The 25,599-nt window shown below is 40.2% G+C and overlaps 1 protein-coding gene across 1 annotated transcript in view; it reads left to right on the plus strand.

Moving 5' to 3' along the window:
- slc15a4 (solute carrier family 15 member 4) overlaps positions 1-20,628 on the plus strand; it is a 31,416-nt gene extending 10,788 nt beyond the window's left edge. Inside the window, exons 7-9 of the mRNA XM_062417991.1 lie at positions 1,723-1,881; positions 6,319-6,477; positions 17,832-20,628. Coding sequence (XP_062273975.1) covers positions 1,723-1,881; positions 6,319-6,477; positions 17,832-17,983 — 470 coding nt within the window. The 3' untranslated portion in view covers positions 17,984-20,628. The remainder of the gene's footprint in view (positions 1-1,722; positions 1,882-6,318; positions 6,478-17,831) is intronic.
- Positions 20,629-25,599: the final 4,971 nt, after the last annotated feature.

The following is a 25,599-nucleotide window of genomic DNA, read 5'->3' on the forward strand; positions in this document are numbered from 1 at the left end:
GTTTGAAGTAATATTTTCTTTTCAGGGTACATGAGCATTCCTAGACCGAAAGGTGCTTTAACATGTTAATTTCCATCCAGGTATCTACTTTTCCATTTGGCTTCTTGAAAGAAAGTGCAATCCTTGCATTTGAATTCAGGCAAAATAAATTTTGAATATTGCAGAAAGCAATTTGAAGTCCTGGGAGTGGAGAGAAAGGGTTTACGATGGTGCAGCGGTGTGGGCATTGGTCACAGAACAGTAGGTGAATACACAACTAGTGTGCAACACAGTCCTAACCTGGATTTTAAAAGACAAATCGGACGACTGGATCAAATCTGCACAAAAATGTTCTTTGTGCTATTGAGTAATGATATTAGAACTTTCTGTCATGCATCATAGATATTTCAACATTTATTCATCCAGGAATGATTAGCTGAGCCTGTGTGCTGTTTATCCGCAGCATTGCCTTGCCTCACATTCATTCAGTTATACACCCTGACTCCTGGGAGCTGCCTTACACTATTATTATGTTTCAAACTGCATTTCCCTCAGCTGGCTTTCTGGGTGTCCTTAGCGCTTATCTGCATCTGTCCACTAACTGCAATCATGTTGCCGAGAGACTGACAGACAGATAGTTGTGAATGACCTAGTGTGGCATCTTTTGCCCGGAGAACAGGCTATCCAGCACAGTGCATGGTCAACCTGCCACTCTGTGTCCACAACATCGGCCGCGCCACTGCTGTTCAGAGTTAGAATCGCTTTCATCACCATATGCAAGAAATGTGCAGGAATTTGTCATGATGACATTGGTGCAGCAGTATTTCACAGGGTTTGACACATGGCACAAGGACAGCTGGACCTCCTATGCAGTGCAAAGGGACAGGCGAAGACATGCTGTCATGTGGACACTGGACTGTTTCTGATCCTCTTTTTATTTGTGTACAATGATCCAAGACTTCAGCCACACACTGGGGCCAGCCCTGAAAAGCAGCCCTGACATTGCTTTTGATGTGATGATTTTTTTTTAAGCATGTTTTATCACATTCTCTTAACTTTATATGCTAATCTCCTTTGGTTAAAGCTCAGTGGTTTTTAGGTGTCTCTTTTTTTATGAAGACTGGAGCACAGTTGCCAGGGATCACACTGGGTTGTCTGATGTGTGATGTTCAGTGTGAGGGGGGGAAAAAAGCAGGGTCGGGTGTTTATAATGAGAGACTTGCTCTGGGCAGCCCAGTGGCCACACTGCCAGAGATGGACGGCTGGTATTATGGGATAGTCGGATTACAAGGCTAGAACTCCTCTCAAATACAGCATTAAGTGTAGCTGGATGCTGTCTCTGGGAGTTATCTGGAAATAGCCGCTGGTTACATGATAATAGCTATCGAATAAAGCTTTAAGGAGTCGGAAGCGGTTGATGACAACTGCTTGACTGTTATTATTGAGGCATCTGCACTGTTATAATATGGAAGCGTGCAGATGTGATCTTAATGAAGTGGTAGCGTAGCCTTAAAACTACCTAAATCCTAAATGGAATGTCACTGAGTTCTTGAACTTTTGGCGACATGGATGATAAATACTTTGAGTGGCTTCATCTTAAGTATATATTAAGAGTCCTGTTTGCAGCATTATAGTTTATACATGTGTGTTTGTGTAGTTTTTCCTATTTTTTCCCCCCTATATCTTACATTACTCAGTGCTAACTGTGCTAATCCACGCTGTTTTTTGTGTCTGTCCCGTCAGGTATTTTGGAGACTAAACGCCTGGATATCGTCAGAGCATATGGTACTATTGACCAGAAGCTTGGCAACGTTGTCTACCACGCAGCAGATTTACCCATATGGTGGCAAGTGCCACAATATGTGCTGATAGGAATCAGCGAAATCTTTGCCAGCATTGCAGGTACAGTTGTTTCACATCTCTTGCAGAATTTAGAGGTATTAAAAGCTCCGTGGTCAAGTAGACATTAATATTCATATGAGTCAGACTAACAGTAAAACACTGTATCCTCCAGTGATGAGCCTGAGTGGTTGCATGGTTCGAGCTGGTCTCAATTTCATTCACACTGAGCCACTCTGAATGGATTGCAGGCTTTAAACTGTATGTGCTCATTCTTTTCAGCAGAATGCAATGAAGACTGATGTGTAAATCCTTTTTGAACAGTTTGGTTGATTCATTGCCAGACTGCACCAGCATAATCTGTATGTGGGTTGTAGTCTAAAGTAAATAGCCCAAGACATCGATCGATAATTGATTATCCTGATTTTCTCACAGCGCTGCAAGACATTGTTCAGTAATGGGACATTTTATAAATAAGGTGCAAATAAAATAACCTTTTAGAATTGAGACAGTGATGGAAGCTGTGACATCGGTCCAGCAAATGATCGAGATCACATTAGCGCTTTTCCTCTGCTTGTTGTACAAACAGATGGATAATAAGACAGATAAATACACAGATATATACTTTATACTGTGCCGTGTATCCCTGAGGGTGCAGTCACAGCAGCAACACAATTACCATCATGAACTAAACTTCTCACCTCAGTGCTCTATCACCTGATGTTTTGACATTTACTGCTATGAACTTAAATATTTACCAGCATATGAAATGGCAGTCACAGTGTATGTCCTGCCCTAACCATTACCCACTCTCACACTCAAGAAAGATCATGCACAAATAACACTGACATATACTGTTTTGCAAGTCTTACTCTTAATCACCCAATTAGCATACTTCCCCAGGTGATGCGCTGTTCATTAGGACATTTATTAAATTTGAATACATAGAAAATCAGGCTATTTTTGTTCATCAGTTACTTATCAAGGCGCTTTCAGTTATATTCACATGTAGAGAGGCAGAGAATAACACTTTTATAAGAATGCTTAACGATATTGCATTTGCGATATGACTCACAATATTAGAGGGAATGATAAAATTGACGTCATTATTCACATTGCTATTGAAAAACATATGAAAATGGTTTGATTTTTGTGGGGATCTGTAAAGCCAGCAACATTATTATACAGTCTAAATGGAAATTGTCATATTATCACAGGCAATATAACAAGTTAATGAACAAAAAGGCAGCGTTATGGATAAAATCTTCAATCACAGTATTTCTACTTTTGGTACTTTTTTCACAATGCATTCAAGATTATTTTCCTGGAAATTAAATTGAGAAACAAGAGAAGACAAGAAAAAATAATCAAAGTTCACTTAATAGCTTTTTTCAGTATGTTTAATGACATCTGAGCCTATTATGAAACATGTACAGTAAGATAACAATTGTGAATATTACCTTTGGCTAATCTGGTGAACTGAACACCTGACAAATCTAAAACTTTACAAGAATCTTGTAAATCCAATATTGCCATAAAGCGTCCATGTTTATTGATTTGCCCTCACATTGCCCCCACTGGTCTAATACAACTGGAGATGTTGCTACCCTGGTATAAAGGATATAAAAAATCTCTCACTGTAGAGCACAAACAAAATCTGATTCATCTCCATTGTATTTGGGATGGTGGCCAAGGTTCCAAAGGCAGATATCTCAAATCCTCAGCACATAAAACCAATTCATGACTGCATTGCTAGATACTACCTAAAGTAAGTGAGGAAATATTGTTGTAACCATCCTCCCAATTCATTGGGTCACCTGAAAAGCTGTTGCTGAGATCTTTTGTGAATAGATTTTATCTTTGAACTTCTAAGAGAGAAGTTTTTAAGGAAAACAGGTTTTTTATAGAAAACATTAAAACATACAGCATTTAGACTTATTCCTTACATTAGGAACATTTGTGAATATGTCTCCGGGTCTGATTTGAATTCACAGTGGTCTTACTGTTGCTGTTTAGATGTTTCTGAGACATATACTCATCAATATGAAGCCACCCGTAGTCCTTCATTGTAAATTTAGCAGTATTTGCTTTCCGTGGAGAAATAGACTCCCTGTTCTTTGTCAGAAAGTGATTTAAAAGAAAAGCATTGAATCAAAGAAGCAGCAGGTCAGAATAGTTCATGCTGGAACTGACAGCTGCAAACTTATTTTTTGATACTTTCCAAAAACTGCTCAGCGAGCCAGCTCTCCTATTTTTGTGAGCCCTGACCTAAAGAGGAAATGCCATTTCATTAAAAGCTATGAGAAATAAGGGCATATTGCTGTAGTAATACAATAATGTGACAAAGTAAGAAATTGCTCTAATGTATCAAATCCTGGCTGCAAAATATATGACAGGAATAGAAACAACAGCAATGATATTCTCTTTTATTAAAAGAGTGGGAAACATGCTGAGTGTGATCTAGAACATATTCAGAAATCTGCCATGTATTCTGTTTATCTGTCTGTCTTATTTTTATTCTTTCTTTCTTGATGTCTTTTCCACTGCATCGGGGTCACAGTTTAAAGGCCCAATTATCTTAGTGATTTGAGTTTAAGGCCTGTGGCCATGATTGAGTCATTCTCCTATTATTACGGCTTATGTTGTTGTAGACTCATCGATACAGCACTCGCTTTATTTTCTATATCAACAGTGAACATTGAGCCATTAATATTTCAGACTTTTTTTTCTGGCTGTAATGGAAGAATTGTCAAAGCCATCCAGTCACTCCAGGGTTTAATGAATGAACATATGTCTTCTTTAAGTTCAAAATCCATGGATACTGATTTGTTTTATAAGCTCAGGTTTAAGAAAGTGTTTTAACAGAGCTCCAATAAAACACTGTAATTCAGTCAAAACTAACCAGGTCCCTATGAAAGCCAAATCCAGACATAACAAAGCTATAGGGATCCTTAAAATAAACGTACTCTCTTCTCTCCCTTTATACTATCCCACAGGGCTCGCTGCGAGGAAATTTGGCTGACAGAATTGTGACATATGTCTGGTAAAGAGGAATATTTCCCCTTAGTCTTCTTCAGTTTAAATAAATCTATTTAAAATCTCTGGAGCCATCAAACTTCTTCGCTGCAATCCCTAGTCTTGTAGGACCATGGGTAATTCTTTGCTCCTACAACACCCAAGAGTGTTTGATTACAGGCTGTCAAATTTTACAAAAACTTAGCCTAATGATCCCCTACAGTATTTTTAATAATGTTTTGCTCTTTAGAAAATGTTAAAGGCTAATGTTACTTTCTAAGAATGTAAAATCGCCCCTCTAACATTGCCCTTAGAAGAAAAGAAATATATATTTAAAATGGAACATTTCTAAATTTATCCTTTTTTCTCTAATAATTCTGCCTTTTGGTCGCGAAAGGTCAAACTGTTGGTGGAGCCATGAAGGAATTATTGTTTCACAGACAGACAAGGGCTTGATTTAACATAATGTTGCAATAGTGGTCTGGTGCTGTTCCCTTTGCTGTGCAGAGTTGTATCTTAGAAGTCTCATCAACCTTTGTCTCCTGTGATATGCACAGCTATTGACCAGTGTTTGTTGCTATCAAAAGCTTACCTTAGGATATAAATAAATATATTGTTGTGAACTTCTGGAAAGGTCATTCATGTTTTCCAATGAGTAATAACCTTATGTTTGCCATACACTTACCTCATGCCTTTTCTTATGCAGCTTCTTCTTTTCTTTTTTTTTAGCAGAACTAGCACAGGTATCTGTAAGGAAACTGTTCGTCACATTAATTTGTGCTATGTCCCCCTCCAAGGAAGGTCTTAAAAGGCAAACGTATTTAACCGCAGCCTTCTAATCTCTCCTGACAGATGTAGCTATAGGGCTTCATTTGAAAAATCACATGTTTGAGGTGCCATGAAATTATCAATGTCCGCTTGCAGGCAGACAGATCACTAGGCAAAAAAAAGAAAGATTTTATGTATTTTTTTCCCCTCATCCCCCACATCTTTTTCTCTTAAGTCCCTTGCCCATTTTTCAGTCCTTTTCTATTCATTCACGACACAGTAAATACCAAGTGATGTATTTTCCAGAAATAACTGTTTTTGAGACCAGTGCATAGCAGGCTAGATATCCAACAATGGCACAACAGACCAGTGCCACCATGGAAAATTCACTGCCAAGCAGCTGCTGAGGAAGCCTTGTGGTCTCACATACATTGTATTAAAAGGAAAACAGTCACGGTAAAAAAAACATGTTATAATACATGTACAAAGCAGATACATTGTGTTTGCTCCACTTTTACAAACAGTATATGTTCAGGCAAAGTACAGTATATGTCTAATGCGGTCTAAAATGTGTCTAAAAGCCTGATAAAACAAGCTACACCAGCGTTCTCTTTTATTTGACTCAGTTTACAGCATGTAAGTTGTCATCACATGTTTTATGCCCCACATTTTCCTCAAAGAATTCACCAAAGTATCTGTTTACTCTTTTTGCTGCAGGTCTGGAGTTTGCCTATTCTGCTGCCCCCAAGTCTATGCAGAGTGCCATCATGGGGCTCTTCTTCTTTTTCTCTGGGATCGGCTCCTTCGTGGGCTCTGGTTTGTTGGCTATTGTGTCCATTAAGGAGATTGGCTGGATGTCATCCCACAAAGACTTCGGTAAGAGATAAAGAAGCTTATACACTCTACTTAACAACCGAAAGCTTAACATGATTTCCAACAAGTCACTCTTTAATCTGCAGCAGTTCCATAATAGTATCTGACATTATCTTGAATTAGGAGCTGTGAAGGCTGGATGTTAATGGAGTTGTACATATGAGTGCTGACATTAATCAGAAACAAGCAATTGACCTAATTGGTGTGAGACTCCTGTTGTGCATGCAATTGACTCCACAGCCATTTGACACGCATGCAGAGTCACGGGATGCCTACGTGAGATTACTCGGTTAGTCTTTGACAGTTGAATTTAAAGAATGATGCTGCTCTCGTCAAAAACATCTTCAGCAGAGAGCTGACTGATCCCACACATTTTTCTCCAGGCTGTCCACACACCACCTCAACTGAGCATCACAGTTATCAAACCTGCTGTTAAATGCCCGGCGCATGTAGAGCGCACTATTGACTCCGCGCATCGACTGTATATGCGGACTCGTAATGGAATTGTTGGTATCGATCCAGAATACAGAAATGTATTTTCAAGGGACATACCTTAAGAATGTACATAGCTGTTGCTGATTTAAAATCCACTTAAAGAGTTTGTAAATTGGATGCAGAGAGGGTGGGGACAACACTGTGTGCAGTTCTCTTGTTTTAAAAGTGTTTCCCATAATAAATAGACATGTCAGACTAACGACAAAAGGTTTGTGTAAATCTGTCCAAGTGGTGGAATGAATAGCGCAGTGCTGGCAGCAGATGGATGGGTTCCCTAGCGAGAGGAGGCTCCCAACCCAGATGCACGTTTCCCTGAGCGTGCGGTAAATAAGCCAGCACTGTAAACTGTTTACACACAAACACCTAATAGCTCATTAATACAGTAGTGCCGACAGGTAGGGAGGTACTTTTGATGATGTTAGCACTGGAAGACGCTTGGCAGGCTTCATAAATCTATCCTTTGCTCAGCCTCGCTTCAGTTGAGGCAGTTAAACCGGAGTCGGATTGCCTGTAAGACTTCTTTTGCTTTCTAACACAAGTCGTTTGAAAGGTGAGCTGAAGAAATGGAACAAAACATCCTCCTGGCCACTGATAAAAGCCACATTGCATAAAGCTTAAGCATTAAGTACAGTCAGGAATCGTGCAGTTAGTTTTTTGTGGCTGTTTTTCACAGTTTGCTGGATATTAACGTCTGCTAGATCTCATGGCTCTTCGAGGTGGAATGGATTCAAGTTATTTCCATGGCCGCGGGCAAACTGGTGTGCAGTAAACAGCATCTTGGGTGAGCTGTGCTGAGTTGCACCGAGCTGTACGGGCCTGAAGACAGATGAGCAACATTAATCACAGACTCGGGGTCTGATTACGTTGCCCTGCTCTTCTTAAGTAAAGCTTTCCCACGAGCGTTTACATGGAGACGGCACTGCTAGTCTGGTGTCACACTGGTGGATGCTCAGCTTTCCTGTTGTGCTGTCGCTCCATCTCCCCGCACTCCGCACAAAGTAATGTTAGTCAGCACATGCAGAGAGTTACATACAGAGTCTGTCAAGTCCTTCCTTCGTTATGATGTTCCCAGCTGGTTTGGAAAGTGGTCAAGCTCGGAGCTGAAGTTCTTAGTTTGGTAAAGTTGGCAGGGAAGGTCATATGATGTCCACACACCATATACCAAACCCCCCAAGCCATTTGTGAGCAGTTGACTATTCGACAGCCCATTACGATTTTTCTGACTCTTCTCATGTGGTGAACTATGTAATAATGGATTCTGCTAAGAGGCATAGGGACCCATTCTGTAAGGAACTAATGGAGGTAAAAGGCAGACAGAACTGTGGGATAGTTTTCCCTATTGCGTGTTTGGTTGTAGCCCTTAAAGTGAAATGTATTTGTTTTGTTTTTTTAATCTTGCAATTCCAACATTTAACACAATTTGTGAATAGTGCAATTGTGTTGTAGTTATGCCAGTGTTTTTAAATGCTTTTTATTTATCAAATATGTTATTTGGTGGCATGCTCGTTTTTTTGTAACAATTCCTTTCATCCGAGATAATTTTGAATATTAAAGGATAGTTTTGCAGTTTTTTCAAGTCTGTCTTACAACAGCAGTCACATGCGCTCATATGCACATTGAAACATACTTTTCCTGCTGTGGTATTTGGCAGCTTGACATATTCGTTTTCTCTCGTCATGAATTTATTTCCTACATGGAAGAAAAAAGAATTCTTAATTTAAAAACAAAAAAACAAAAAAAGGTCGTACAGGAATTTTTCTTTACAGAATTGAGATTCCACACATGTCAGCATTTTACCAACGATATAAAAACATCTGTAAAATAAACGCTGTAAAAACATCCTTTCAAGTTCAAATCAACACAGATAGTAGTAACTTCACAGGGGGGAAAAAAACCTCCTCAAAGTGCTATCATGCCAGCCACTGGTTCTTTGAGTCTTGAATATCTGAACGTGAATGACTTTCCCATTCGGCATGTGGGAGTGAATGACAACATATGTGACCGACCGCCCATGGCATCAGTCTGCAGAGCTGAGCAGAGCCAAGTCTGTTCTCCAACTTTAAACATAGATTATGTTTGGAAATGATTGATCCTTCAACTCCCACTGCACTTTGTTTCCCCCTTACGTATGGTAGATGAGTCATTCAGCACACTCTTTAATTTGATATTTTCCATACTGCAGGCCTGGCATGACACCATCCTCTCCTGTCAAAGTCAGCATGGAGGGGTTTTAACCAAGTCAATTAAAAAATCGACCTTCACTCTTCCCACAAGCATATTCTTTATACAGGAGAGGGGTTTTGTTTCGAGACAATGTCTTTTGCTGCATTTCCTTTTCCTATTATGTGTCTGTTAAGTATCTTTAACTGAAAATAAATGGTTTTTGTGAGCCGCCTCAGTCACGTGACAGGAAACAGCCTTTCCTTTGACTGTCGCTCAGGTCCCGACTGATCTTATATCAGATGTCTGGGACGTGTTAAGACATTCAGAGTGAGCTGACATTCACACATCCTGTTCGTTCAGTGTTGGATCACACTCAGTGAAATGTCAATGTTTTAATCTAAGCCTTTAATGTCAGATCTGGCTAATTTGACATGAACTCTTATTCTGTTTGAAAATGTAACTTTTGGGGAACCTGTTAAGACATGTCAGAGGTAAGAGGGTGGGTTTCAGCACGGATTAGAAGCCATCGTAAACTTTTCTGACAGGTGGAGAGCTGCAGAAAAAAAACTATTTATAGCTGAAACACACACACATCGACTCCCTCTCTGATTTCATTCTGAGACCTTGAATGCCTCGAAGCATTAAGGTATTGGGTCTTTGCACCGCATGTCTGAGTCAATTGATCCTTTTTCAAACATAAAATTGATATTGACCCATTTGATCTGGACCCACATAATATGCTCACACACCCGCAGGTAAATTATTCCACAAGTTATACCACTCAGATATCAGATGGCTGACCTCTTGTGTTGGGGCATGTTGTATAATCATAGTCCTGTGATTTACTGACTCGGTGCTGAATAAAAAGACCCTCAACAGGACAATTAAGCTTGAACCATAATAGTCCACTCTGATTGGTCTGCTCTATTTCCCTCCCATGCTCGGAATTTGCCTTTAAAATAACGGTCAAATATTTATGCGCTTCATTAATGTATTTTTTTTCCCCTTGTTTAGTCTTTTGCTGCTGTAATTAGCCTTCCATATTTTCGAAAGTGCTTAGCAGCCAAGTGGGCCCTGGGGGGCGGAGGCTTAAAAGGAGGAGGTAGAGACTAACTTAATGTATAATGAAATTAGAGCAAGAGCCACTACAAAATTGAAACCTTGCACAATTTTCCAAAAAATGGGATGCATTTTTTTCTTTTTGCCATTTCTTTTCTCATTCCTTGGATCCAAGTTGAGAGAGAAGTTTTTAAATTTAGAACAGAGTTTGAGCTCCAGTCATCTGTCAGAATAATCTTAAGACTGCAGTTGTAACAGTTTTTGATCATTGGGGTAAAAAATGTCGCAAAATCAGTATTTGTTACATGCTTGAGTACCACTGTTAAATATGGTGGTGTAAATTATGCACTTATTTAAATACTGTAACTGATCATATGGTACTGTAACCTTTAATAATAATAATAATAATACATTTTATTTTTAAGGCGCCTTTCAGGGCACTCAAGGTCGCCTTACAATACAGATAAAAAACAATTAAAAGAGCCAAAAGGGACACATGTAAGTGCAATAAAAACAAAAAACAAAAAAAAACAAATACAATCAGAAAACTGCAGGATGGATGACAAATTAAAGTGAGTATGAAAGTTTGAAAAGGTGGGTTTTTAGACGGGATTTGAAAATGGATAGAGAGGTGATGTTCCTGATGTCGGGGGGAAGGGAGTTCCAGAGGCGGGGGGCAGAGCGGCTGAAGGCTCTGGACCCCATGGTGGACAGACGGGCAGAGGGAACAGCGAGGCTGATGGAGGAGGCTGATCTGAGTGCCCGGGAGGGAGTGTTGATGTGGAGGAGGTCAGAGAGGTATGGGGGGGCGAGGTTGTGGATGGCCTTGAAAGTGTGAAGCAGGATTTTGAAGTCTATGCGAAATTTGACAGGAAGCCAGTGAAGTTGTTGAAGAACAGGAGTGATATGATTGATGGATGGAGTTCTGGAGACAATACGAGCAGCTGAGTTCTGGACCAGTTGGAGCTTACGGAGGGACTTGTGGGGGAGACCGAAGAGGAGGGAGTTGCAATAGTCTAGGCGGGATGTAACTAGAGTGTGGACCAGGATGGCAGCGCTGTTGGAAGTGAGGGACGGACGGAGGCGGTTGATATTGCGAAGATGGAAGTAGGCTGACTGGGTAACCTTATTAATGTGAGTCTGGAATGACAAAGAGCTGTCAAGGACGACACCCAGGCTCTTAACCTGAGTGGAGGGGGAAACAGAGGAGTTGTCAATGGGGATGGTGAAACTGGGAGTGTTAGTGAGAGAGGATTTTGAACCAACTAGGAGGACCTCAGTTTTATCGCTGTTGAGTTTGAGAAAGTTTGAAGAGAACCAGGATTTGATTTCCTGTAAACAGACACAGAGGGAGGGGGACGGGAAGGTGGAGGTGGGTTTAGAGGAGAGGTAGAGCTGGGTGTCGTCCGCGTAACAATGGAAATGGATGTTATATTTTCGGAAAATATGACCAAGAGGAAGGAGATAGATGATAAATAGGATGGGACCGAGGACAGAGCCTTGAGGAACACCAGAGGAGAGGGGAGAAGGTTGGGATGTGAATGTCTTCAGCTGGATGAACTGAGTGCGGCCAGAGAGGTAGGAAATGAACCAGTCCAGAGGTGTGTCAGATAGTCCAATAGATGCTAGCCTGTCGAGGAGGATGGGGTGGGAGATGGTGTCGAAGGCCGCACTCAGATCAAGGAGGATGAGAATGGAAGATAGTCCGGAGTCAGCTGCCATCAGGAGGTCGTCGGTGATTTTAAGGAGAGCAGTCTCTGTGCTATGGCGTGGGCGGAAACCAGACTGGAACTGTTCATATAGGTTATTGTTATGGAGATGAGTATGAACCTGAGATGCCACTGCTTTTTCCAGGATTTTTGAAATAAATGGTAGGTTAGAAATCGGACGAAGGTTATTGAAGTTGTTGGGATCAGAACCAGGTTTCTTCAGAATAGGTGTTACAGCCGCGGATTTGAGAGATGATGGAACAGAGCCAGAGGTTAGGGAGGAGTGAATGATGGCAGTTATCAGGGGCAACAGAGAGGGAAGGCATGCAGTGACTAAAGAGGTCGGCAGTGGGTCGAGCTGGCAGGTGGATGTTTTAGACTTCAGGATGAGGTCAGAAATGACAATGGGAGAGGGGAGTTGGAAGCTTGAGAACGGTTGAAAGAGGGGGGCATGAGAAGCCAGAGGAGACGGATTGCAGGATGAGTGAGGGGTCAGTTGCTGGTGGATCTTGCTTATTTTTTCATTAAAAAATGTCATTAAGGAGGTACAGTGTTCTGTGGAGTAGAAATGAGGGGGAAAAGAGTCCGGGGGGCGTAGTGTTTTGTTCAGTACTGAGAATAGGGCCCTGGAATTCCCATCACCAGCACTGATCAGATCTTTATAATATTGGGATTTGACTGAGGAGAGGGTGTCTTTGTAGTAAGCAATGTGGGAGTGGTACATTTCCTTGTGAACAGAGAGTCCAGTTTTTTTGTAGAGCCGTTCAAGTTGACGTCCTTTGGTTTTGAGTTGTCGTAAAAGAGGTGAAAACCAGGGTGCTGAGTGGGTGAATGATACGGTCTGAGTTTTTTTAGGGGCAAGTGAGTTCAACAGAGTGTGGAGATGATCATTGTAGAGGGTAACCAGTTGATCAGGAGGGGAGGAGTAGATGAAACTGGGGAGGCTGTCAATACCTGAGGAGAGAGCTGCTAGGTCAATGTTTTTGATATTACGGAAAGAGATAAGACGTGACTGTTTAGTTTTGGACAGTTTTAAGCTGGAGTTGAATGTAATTAACAAGTGATCAGAGATGGGAAGATCATCAGCGGAACAGTTAAAAGGAGTGACACCAGAGCAGCAGACCAGATCCAAAATATGTCCTTTAGTGTGGGTAGGGAAGCCAATGTACTGTTTGAGTCCAAAACTGTCCAGGCAAGATGTAAAATCCTTGGTAAGAGGCAGATTGAGGTTGTCCATATGAATATTAAAATCACCAAGCAAAATTACATTGGGAAAGAGAGAGCAGATGTGAGTCAGGAAAGCAGAGAAGTCATTAATAAAATCCTTGTTAGGTTTGGGTGGGCGATAGATATTAAGTAAAATAGTTGGAGTCGGACCATTAAGTTGAAGAGCCAGAGTTTCAAAAGATGAATATAGTGGAACTGTAACAGGTAAAACCTTCCAGGTATCGCGGTAGATTATCGCGAGACCTCCTCCTCTGCCGGTGAGACGGGGCTGGCAGGTGTAAACAAACCCAGGTGGTACAGTTTCATTCAGCTGAGAGAAGTCATTGGGTTGTTGCCACGTCTCAGTTAGACATAAAAAGTCATACTTGCGGTCACGGAGGAGGTCCTGGAGCAGTGGTCCCTTGCCCGTAAGGGAACGGATGTTAAATAATCCAATTTTGACGTCGCTGCGCTCGTTGGTGAAGGTGATGTTAGCCGACCTGGCTAGGCTGGCTAATACACTGCGGTCCACTTTCCTACCGGAGTTTGTCGGAGGATGTCGAGTTGTAGACCAGATGGAGTTGATTGCAGTGGAGTCATCGATGTGGTAACTTCGTCTCGAGCCACGGTGGATGTATTTCCGAGGAGGTGGCCGAGCGATGTCAGGGCAGAGATGCTGAAGCAGTGGAGAATCGTACCGGTGGAGCCGAAACTGGAGGAGCTCAGCAGCCGTGTATTGGAGTAGGGCTGACGATGGATTAAATATGATGGACAGAACAATCCAGGCAAGCACAAACCTTACGGCAAGGTTGTGGATCTTCATGTTAAGCCAGAGAGGAGTAACGTACCCGGAAAGCAGTAGGAGTAGGAAGGCGTGGGAGCCCCACAGGTGAGCAGTCCACAGGTGAGCAGACCAGATCTGACAAAACTGACAAGCAGATGGTTTTGATGGGAGAGCCAATGTATAAATCCAACAGCGCCGTGTTTGCCGAAGGTAAAATATCTACTGCAGAGTCCATATATCAATTTAATTCGCAAAAAAATCACAGATAAGGGCCAGTGAGCAGCGGCAGCAAAATGCGCCAGCGTGCACTCAACCGAGTCGTCATGAATCACATTATATATTATATAACAGTCAGAATTTGTCTCTCTCTTCATTATTTCTACTAATAAGAACTTTCTACACTCCTTTCTTTTTGTAAGCTGCCCTGCTCTGTTAATTAAGACTGCAGCGGCAGACTCTTGGTTTACTATCTGTTAAAGTGAGTTATCGATCGAACATACAAGCGCTCTCGCTCCAATTGCACTACCCTTTTCCTCCCGTGCTCTCCTGTTAACAGCATTGTTTTGCAATTCATGAATTATTCAAAGAGCACTTTAGTTTTTGATCTATTTCTCACAACTTAAACCTCTGACCAGATTAAGATGACAGCAAAATAAGTTAAAACTGTGACGCGGGTCAAAGTGTTTGTCAGGTTTTCCATTTGCCACTCATCTCATTAATGCTCTGGCAGAACTTCACAGTCGTCCGCCAGCTCTCTGTTACCAGATCAAAGGTTTCAAGCTATAGAGTGTAGATGGCCCAGTGCACAGAAAATTGACAAAGAATCAGTCCTGTGCAGTTCATCCTATCATAGTGATCTTTCTTTTATTCTCCTCGATTTCTAATTATCTACAAGCGCAGGCACACAACAGAGAGACTGGGAAAAGATTCATCTATAAGCACGATGCATGCGATGACATTACACAGCGTGATCTGCGCTACTGATCACAAGTGATCATGCAAAGCTCTGGGATCACTTGTTTCAAATGACTTAATCCTGCTCTTTGATCAGCAGCAAAGGATGCCCTGTTAAATCATGTACAAGGACATGAAGCTTTCTGTGTTAGCCAAGGATACCTAATGAAGTCATATTACATCTGACCTGGGTGAGGGAAAGTTTCATGTTTTAAACAACTGTTGCCTTGAGTTCACTGATTGTATGTGTGGCCAGATTTATGGGTATATTAACAGAACATCATTTGACTGTACATTATTCTTGAAGGACCAGTGTTTTGCCTCTCTGTTCCACATGATTTCTTAATGGATTCATAGGGCCGTATTTTAATGGAGGCGTAACGACCAGTGCCAGCAGCGCTCCAACTGTTTGGTATTTTCCTTAACCTTTCTTTCTATCCTAATCTGTCTGGTATTTCGCTGACCAGTGCAGAGCGCACGGTGCACAGGTGAGAGGAGAGAGTCGCAGACAGGTGCAAGGTTTATTCAGATGAAGCAGCACAAAGACATTTGTTGTGTTTTGGTTGAAATTTGCCCAAGAGGTAACAACTTGTGCTTGTCATTGCACTTGCACAGAGACGTTTAGCATTTGTAGTAAGTGTTAAAGTAATAGTTTGGCATTCTGGGAAATACAGTATTATATTTTAGAGTTAGGTGAAAAGATAGCTACTATTTGCATGTCTGTACTGCAAATATTAAGCTACTGCTAGCAGCCAGTTAGCTTAGCATAGCAAACAGACTGAAAACACAGATTTAAGAGGTGGGAATGGAATAGACAGTCAGCTCCTTTTAATTGGTTTCTTTGGATACTGACCATGATCATTGATTGGTTTTTTAGTTTGTTCTCTCAGGCAACTGACTGTTTTCGACTGCGTCAGTGATCAAAGGGCAAAATAGGTATTGATATTTAGCAGCTGATCCGTTTTTTTACCACTTATACTGAAAAAGTGTTAGACATCATAACAAAAGCCTGTTTAACCTCACTCTCAGATGTGCAACTTTTATTTTGCTCATGAAAACAAAAAAAGAACAATTTCACTGATATTTTTCCATCCAGCCCACATTAAATCAGGTCCAGATCAAAAACCACTATAGTTAAGAGTCGTGAAATCTGGATCTAGATTGTCTTGGAGACTCCAGAGACTCGTTAAAACACAGAATTCAGAATTTATTTCAAATGTTCAACCTCATTTGAATGCGTCACGCTATGTGGGTTGTGTTCGAATTAATTAGAAGATTTGTACAAACAACATTTTTGCTACAGCACACTTTCTGGATTCTTATTATAAAGATTTGTTCACATTCAGCTGAGTAGTTAGTGTAAGAAGTTGATGATGATATTGAAGTTGACTGTGTTGCCCTCTCTTCAAATATGAGGCTGTAATCGTATACCTGCATCACACTTAACACATTCGATGATAATTCAATAAAATAGCCAATGAAGTTTGGTCTGAAACAAATGTTAAAATCTTTCAGTTCTTTTTGTGTTCATAACAACCATCTTGACCCAGCAGTCTGTTAACTTTAAATGGACAGGTGTAATTAGGCCACCCTCGAGTAGATTCACCCTCACACACACTCTTCTCATCATGTGAATAGCCAGGAGTTGAATTGAGAATTGCCTCCATATCTAATTAAAATCAAGCCTGCTTCTCTTTCTCTGGCCCTTTATTCAGTGTGACAGCTCGACATGGAGAAGCTAATAGGAGCTTTCTGAGGAAGACAGCAGATTGCTCTGGGGCTTCACATTTACTCGTTTGACGATAATGTATGATGTAAGCTATAGGTATCTGTCCACTGGTGAAACTGTGCCTCACGCGGAGTCTGTTACATAAAAAAAAGAAATGTTCTTCAATACGCTGTAGCAGAAAAAGACATCCTTCAGAGGCCGCCTCACCCAAAAACGTCTCCTCATGCAGCAAAGTAGTACACAGCATCAGCTCATGCAGTCAGCTGCAAAGTCAATTGGTCCGTCTGACATGGTCAAGAGGACAAAAGGCGCTCTAATGCCAATCCAATTGTCTCCATACTTGAACAGTGGAGACAATTGTATTGTTGTCAGCTTTGCCCTTCATGTAAAACCCTAGCAAAGCGAAAACAGGATTTATTTAGAGCTTTCCTCTCGAGGTTAATCGCTGAATGTGAACAAGCTCTTCAATCAGCAGTGCAGCAAATGTTAAGACAGTTAGAGCCTGAGTTTAAAGGCTGCCGGTTATAATCCCTGGACCCCAGCATGCAAAACCAAAATGGGCGCGGAATGTCAAGAAGCAGCGTTACTCCGTGTTTTTGAAGCTTGCAACTTACTGTATGTCCTCAGTTCTGTGTGTCTCAGCATGATCTGTTTGTCTTCCCCTCCCTCCTGTGCACAACTCACAATTCAGTCCCAGCAAATCACAAAGCAAGCATCCATTTATTTATTTATTTATTCATTGCTACTTTTTAAAAAAGTGCGTCCTATTCCCACGAGGAAACAAACCGTCCCTTTAATACCGATGAAAGACTCCCTGGCTCGAATCACAGCTGAGGGCCACGTTGCGCTGTTATTTCTGATACTTCAGTCAATAACACTGCCTTTCTATATCAGCACTGAAGTGTGAGGTCAAGCATCTTCGCTTTCAGAGGGTTTTCACTGTAGTGAGATGAGAAGTAACGAGGCCCCCCTGCTGAATCCTAATTCCTGACAGAATCGTGGTTTCCTGCCATTGTCACTTCAAGCCTGCCTTTTATGTCTTGCAGGAACACAGAAATCTGCCACAGTTGCAAAATCTGGTGGCCATTTACCTTTGGTATTCTTTTAACATGGAGCACTGTCCTTCTCTGAATATGTCATCACTGATTCTTCTGTTTCACAAATTTCCACATTTGTAATTAGCATCATCTGAAGGCTAAGCTGTTTAGAGTGTCACCTAAATATTCTCTATAATAATGTCCTTTTTTTCTCTTTGTAGGTAATATTAATGAGTGCTCTCTCAACTACTACTTCTTTCTCCTGGCGGGCATCCAGGGCATCACTTTGCTGGTCTTCCTCATTGTCTCTGTCAAATATGACAAACAGAGGGGCAGAGCAGGAAGCCAACGGCAGAGACACATCTCCTCTTGACCCAAACAACAAGCCCCACACTGCACCCCTCTCACCATACCTGCCTTTCCCAGTCAAATCACACAGTGCCCAAAGAGCCTGTCAAATAGGTACTCACTAATTAAATCATACAAAAGTAAAAAGTTTAACATTTAGATATATGTTTCTTATTTAAGTTTGTTTTAGCTTGGAATCAGGGATTCTTTATCCACTTTTTTTTATAACTATAATGGTTTTACATCACTGGGTGGATGAAAAGGTACCACTGAAAAGATAGAGATTAATACAGTAATGTTTTTAATTCATTTCTACTGTACTCTGTTACTCCTGTTTGTTCACTCCTGTTACCTTTTCTTGATCACTTGCACTTGACTTGAGGAGTGGTGCCATAAAAAAACAAAAACCCAATATCTAGATATTTCTAGTCTTGTTTAATTGTTTTTAAAGTTACATGTTTACTTTCTGTTTTTTAGCAATGTCTTATTTTTGCAGGAACTATTTTGCTAACCACTTTTGCTACTGATCTTGGTATGATATATGAGTATTTAGTCGAATGATTTAAAGGATTTCTGGACATGCATCCACAGTCTAAAATTGGGGTGTTTTCTGTATTAAGTGTACTTATTTCTAAGTACTTATGTACTTATTATTAGCATTATTTCTTAGTTATGTTCACCCCTGTTGGGATCCAGGGGAGCTTCAAATACCTATGCAGCAACATCCAAGTTGTTAACACATTGAATAATTAATACATGGCAATTTTATGTTTAGTGGTTGTTGCAGATTCCTAGAAATGACTGCTGTTAATTTTGAGACAGAAAAGGTTGTTTTTTTTTGGTTTGAGGAGGTTAAAAATGATCACGCTTCAATTTATATTCAACTAATCTGATCTATTATTCAAATCTAATATTGGGAGAAAAAAGTATCACACGTTTGTTTCCACTGCCTGGGATTACATACTAAATCCACACAAATCCACTCTATAAATCCAGTATAAATGGCAGACAGCACCAAACATGAATAATGATAACTCCTCATATTAAAAGTACTCCATGACTCCGTTGAAGCATCAGAGCTCTTACTTTTATTTTTTTTCTTGGTCAAGCTGCAAAGCTGCACGTCAGCGTGACACAACTAATTAGAGCCTAACCTTAACCTTAACAGGAAACCTTGTGTATAGCTCTAAAAATGTCTGTGGCATTAGTGCTTGGATCGTGATAAAAATTTGCTGTTGTCTTGACAAAATGACAAGAATGAAAAATGTTATTCATTCACATTGACATTTTTATGTTTAGAAATCAATAGCAAATGAATAATTTAAGAGTATTTTCTTGTCAGGAACTTTTTGCAGTGTTTTTTCGGCTTTGCCAGAAAATCTCAACAAAGAAGCTTCTGTTTTGTTGTTGTATTTATTGGACTGTGATGCATTTGTTTTAGCTTTATATTTTTAAGACATAACATTTGCCTTTGTGTGTGATTCTTCTAGCCTCTGAGTAAAGTACAGCACAAGCTACAGAATTTTATGAAACGAGAAAACTCTCAGGGCTCGAGGAATAGTGTCAAGTGATATAACTCTCCTGGAAAAGTAAAAAAAACTGCCTTTGAGAGCTCAGATCAGTGTTTACCCTGTGGTGTAAATGACGGTACATTTGTAATAGCACATACAAACCAGAAGCTATCTCTGACAGTATGTGACGAGTGATTTTAGTTTGTGTGTAACTGTTTGGATAAATGGATGTTCCTTGTTTTATTGCATATTTTATATATAGCTGCTTTGTCATCTCAGTTCTCTTACAAAGATTTGTTAAAGGGGACCTATTATGCCTTATTTTCTGTCATATATATATAATTACAATGTTGGATGTTTTTATTAAACTGGCCAAAGTAATCCTGTAAACAAAAAGCACCAGCTTCAGATGAAAATGATCAGTTTCCAACAGTTTCTTCTGCTTTCAAACTGAGCTTACTTCTTCTACTCTGTAGTGACAGATTTCTTTACATGGGCATCTGCTCCGCGCTTCACGTAAACTGCTCCCGTTAGTTAGTGCATGAGGTCACTGCTCCACTTCGCTAACATTATGGTGTTTTTGCCATTGTTGTGTGGATAGTCACACTGAGCCACGACTCGAGTTGAGCTCGTACTAACAGAGAGCTCCAAATATTTACAAATCGTGTTGTGTACGACTGTTTTTATTAAAGAATAGTGCTGCTGACGTATCACTGCTAATATGGTGTTGAGCAAGTTGAATATCCTGTAAGTTCTTTACAATTAAAATATAGTAATATTTAGTCATTCAAAAACTTTTCATATGAAGCAGCAATAGCAGGAAATGTTTTGATCACCAGTAACTGCCTGAAGCTGGCTATTCAGAACAGAGTGGGCTCATCAGTGGGGTTTTTAAAAAAAGACACAGGCACTAAAACTGCTTGTTTAGAGACAAAGGCTGAACTGAGGGGCTGCATAAAGGGCCAGTATAAGATAAGGAATTTTTTGAACTGTGAATGATGTAAAGATATTCCAGTAGAACCACTGAATATTAATATAGAGATGGAAATGAGCATTATAGGTCCCTTTTAAGTTTATTTTGGAATTACATTCTGTTTTCATATTGCTGCAGAACTGTATTATTGTTTTGTGGTTATATGTGTGGCCATTAAAGTATATTAAAATGAGATTTGGGTCATTTTCATTCATTGTATTAATGTCTTGCAAAGCTAGTTCAAATGTCTGTCATCACTTTAACTGCTGTCACATAGCAAAGTGGTTGTAAAAATGATTTTGATCAGGCTAGCACTGCTTTGTCCCCCACTCTTGAACTGATTGATGTATTTGACCTAAGAAAAAAAAAAACAGGTGCTTCCAAAACTGTTGACTATATAAATCACAGATATATTCACTGGACTAAAGAGTTACACATCTAAATCTCAAAATAGTAGCCTTCTACTATTCTACACATGTACTGCGTAACAATAAGTTTACTGCTGTGCTCACATACATTACTGATGTAAACAAACATTTTAGAGCATCAAAAAGCATTAATAACTTTGAGTGATAGTATGTTTGAGTTCTGTATTTTGATTTTATGCAATGGGGTGACCATGTTATTTATATCTGAATCACAGATTGCGCCTTTAAAGCCTGCCACAATACTTTCATGATCGGGGTTAGGGTTTGTTAGGCCTAAGGCGAACTCAAAGTGGAGTGGCTCAATTATTTATATTACAAAAAGCACACCCTGTGGCCGGCTGCTGGGGAAAAGGTTGCAAACACTGAGGTGTGAAGCCTCATCTCGCATTCCCGATGTGACAGCAGCATATTTCTTCTTAGTTTCATCAGACACAGATTGAAATCAACACGTCATCGCAGATAATGTTTTAATGCTGAGGCCTCCCAGCGATGAGGCTGGGAGACGACCGTTTCCTCTTTAATTTGGTCCAAGAGCCCACATAGCTGTGACTGAGCAGACAGCTTGATGTTTGAAACCAACACAATGCCTCCAGGTCATAATTCTAGTGTGGCGGCTTGTTTCTCATGTTGAGAGGAATTCCTGACACATTGAAGACGTTATGGAGGCAGAACTGCAAGGCAATAACACAGAGATATATCGTTTTAGCACTGGCCTCACAATATTTTAAGTTGATTTATTAGCCAGGATTTAAGCAAACAGTGCTTTGGAGAAAACACCACCTGCATATATTTGTACCTTCTGGGTACTTTCAAAGTCACTCATTTTCCAATAATTGTTCAGTAACTCTCTCTCTCTTTAAAAAAAAAAAAAAGGTTTGTAAAATTGAAAAATATAAAGATGGAATGTGCATCAACATATGTAATGTGAAATTAAGATTTTGTTTTTTAATTTAGCTGGTGTTGGTAGTAACCAACATTTTAATTGGACAGAGATACCATTTTCCAAGTCAAATAACTTTGTCTCCTTTATATCTTCTCCAAATGACTTTTTGGGGGCATGTGGGGCATAATCTACAGAATGTTACGCTGCTTTTAATTGTATTACGGACTCTTACCTGTGTAATGAGAGACCGGCAGATGCTCCCCAAGATGTTTTTCTAATTGGAGGATTAGGAGGTATCATTGCATGTTAATTAAGATAAGCTAATGCAAGCACAATGTTTAAGGAAATGGCCAAGCAGACACGTCGCCTAACTCTAAGCACTAATCATCCGCATTTACATAGAGCTAATTATCTTATCTGAGCTGTCTTTGTTGGTTGTCATCCTGGAGCCTTTTCTATGCAAGATTCCAAATGGGACAATGTTGGACAAGAGACAAGTTGTTTAACTCAAGGTTGGTCTGTTTTAGACATGCTGTCCCCAAATGAAGTCATGCTGAAGATATGAGCTACGGAAAAGAAGACGTATATCGAGCCTTTTAACAATCTCCTGTTCCAGAAAATGTGCTAGTCTTGTCGCTTGAGAGAGTGCTGTCTGTAGGGCTGAGCACAACAGCAGGCTAAGGATGTTCATTCAGATAGATGATCTGTGAAATAAGCAACCATAAAATGCTTTAACAGCGTACATCCATTTGGATTTACAGCATCAACCTTGGTTATTATGTGCAGGCCCTGTGGTTTAGAGCATCTTATTTGTACAGAATGGGGCTTGACTCCCATAAAACAGTACATGTATCAAGATAAATCTTTCTCAGTCACGCTGAGGAATACCACCCATGCCAGGTCAGGTGTATCTTAGTAGGCATCTAAACTTCTGTTGTTTTCAACAAGCAGAAAAATGCCCCAGCTTGTCTCAGAGTGCATAGGTGATATGTTGCTCCCTGTGCACGGTGCCGCACTGGTCCTCCTGGGCCGATATATCTAAATGACATGGTTGGGTACTCACCTCATGTTGCTGAAGGGCTTCGCTAGCTGCTGTAGTTGTTTATTGCCTTTGGGTTTTTGAGTCATGGCTGATATATTTTTGTAGTGCATATGTTTGTACCATAGCATGAGTTTGTGTGTATATCAGCTGTGAGGATCCAACCTGTAGGAGAGCTCCATAAGGGCCAAAACTACGTAAGAGTGAAACATTTGATAGCTTGACATAGACCTCCATCGTCATTCCAAAAACAGATATAAAGGAGCCACATGGTGGCACTGGTTGACATGTTCCTTCATTACCATGAAAATGGGCACTGAGTTAATCCCACATACACTGTCCTGTTGCTGCCATAAATACTCACTAGATCAACAAATGTGATTAAATCGCTGAACATGTCCCCAACAAATACACCATCAAGAAATGTTTGCTAGAAACAACAGCTGCCTATCTGTTTTAAGAAAGGAATGAAGGAAACTACATATCTTTGTGACCCACTTTTAAAGACTTGTGTTCAAATCTATTCATGGGTTTTATCCTAAAACAATGGTTCCTGATTATTCACTTAAATGACATGATCAATATCATGGTCTCTGTCTGGTCATTGAATATGAAGCTACAGCCAGCAACCCATTAGTTTAGGTTAGTATAAAGACTGGAAACTGGGGAAATCAGCTAGCCTGACTTTGTCCAAGGGTTAAAAAAATTAATAAATCTGCCTATAAGCACATTTATGGCTCACTAATTAAATGCTGTATCTGGTTTGTTAAATCTGTATCTTGAAATCCATAATCTTGAGCTCTGGGAGACAATGATCACCATTTTTTCACCATTTTCTGTCATTTTATAGATCAGTTAGATTAGTGCTGGAGTAGACCAATGGACAATTAATTGAGAAAATAATCGAAAGACTAATGAATTTTTTTTCTAATTTTCTACAGAGCTATACTGGCTCTTTCTCCCTGTTCCCAATCTTTGTTCTGAGCTTGCCAACTAGCTGCTGTAGATTCATATTTCTAACACGCAGACACATATGAAAGTACAGTATTGATCTTCTCATCTCATCTCTCATAACTACTGGGAAAAGAGTCAATAAGCCATGGATGTATTAATAAGTGCTTTTTCCAAAATGTGGACCTATTCCTTTAAAGGTTAAAATTAGGTTACGGTTTGGGGGAAGGGCTGAAAGTAATAGATAGAGCCTTTAGAAGGATACTAACATAAATTACTCTGTGTGTGTGAACATTTGTGTGTGTGCGCTCTGGTGTTTGTCTTCCCACTTTGGTATACTGGTCAGGTGGGAGACTATGTTTACAAGACACAGAAGGGTTTTGTTTATGAACAATGTTGTCATTGGTTCCCTGCGGCTCCATCTGTAAAAATTGGTTAGACCGGAATGACAAGCTGACCTTGTCAGCTGCTCCTTCATTCCTCTGCTACAGTGTGTTTAGTAGCTGTGAAACTACTGTGAACTGATTTTAAAATGAATTCAAAGGAAGCAACATAAATCAAGCAGCGAATAATCATTTGGAAATTGCAAATACAGACCCGGCACATTAGGACCACAGGGAGCACAGCCAACCATTAGTGAAAGTTTGTTGGTCTCACATCATCAATTTAATTAAAAATCCATTTAAGATGGAGGCCTGGGGAAGGTTTTTTCTTTTCTTTCAGGGAAGTCAAGACTTCAAGGCCAACAAAAATAAGTGTTGAGTTTCCATCCTCCAAGAATGGAAGTGAATACAATCATTAAAATCTCCAGTGCCACGTCCCAACAGGTATGAACAAGCGTCTAAAACCAGAGCCCAAGGGGGCGAAGACGGAGGGTCTTTAATGGGCTGATGTTCTGCTCCAACCTGAAGAGGATGAAGCCGACGACGATGGTCATGGTGGTGTTTTAATTTAACAGGGCCCCCCATCAATCATGCCCCTTGTGGCTGACAGTTAAATCCTCCCAGACCTACACCGGCTCTCCTCAACCTTCACAGTCCACAGTACACAACCCACATTGCACATGGATCCCACTTCTATCCCCGGCAGCCACCAATAGTCACAGAAGCAGGAAATTCACATAGGAGACACTGAAGATGCAGGACCAAAAAAAAAAGAAGAAAAGGAAATCAGGACACACGAGAAACAGAGACAGAGGTGAATTCTCTCTCTCTCTCTTTCTCTCTCTCTCTGTCTGAAAGCTACAATCAATGCCAACAGCTCATCTTAACAGTTACACTGATGTAGTGTGGATGCAGTCTTTAACAGTAAAACAGATATTCTTTTATGAAACACAGTTTCTTAATATTTAAAAAAAACACCTGAAAATATTTAGCACACAGACTGGAAACACACAAGGAATCTATAAAAGAAGAAAGGGTCATTATGTCACTGAGTAGCGTTGTGTGAACGTACATTGGTGCCAAGTCTGAGAACTTTCAGTTCAGCCAACATTGAGATGAATAGGATTGCCATCTCGTCATTTATGACCTGTCATTTTAACAGGTTATTACACCGGATATCAGAAACATCAGCAATTTGTTGCATTGTAAAATAGCTAACGTATGATATAGTAGTTGATGTATAGATCCTCAGATTTTAATTAAAATGTTTTACTTAAGGATATTTACCTTGCTCTGAGAGGCAAAATCATCCAGTTGTAATAGAGCCTGCTAAATCTCATTAATGAACATGTTAAATCTTTAGACCCATAGTAAAACCACACTCTGAGTTTTTGACATTTTGTTTTATGTATAGGTTAGATTAAAAAAACATAAGTATTCATTTGTGAGTTTTAGAGGTGATCACAGATGGAT

Source organism: Scomber scombrus, chromosome 4, assembly GCF_963691925.1.
Source record: "Scomber scombrus chromosome 4, fScoSco1.1, whole genome shotgun sequence".
In the NCBI taxonomy this organism is placed as follows: Eukaryota; Metazoa; Chordata; class Actinopteri; order Scombriformes; family Scombridae; genus Scomber; species Scomber scombrus.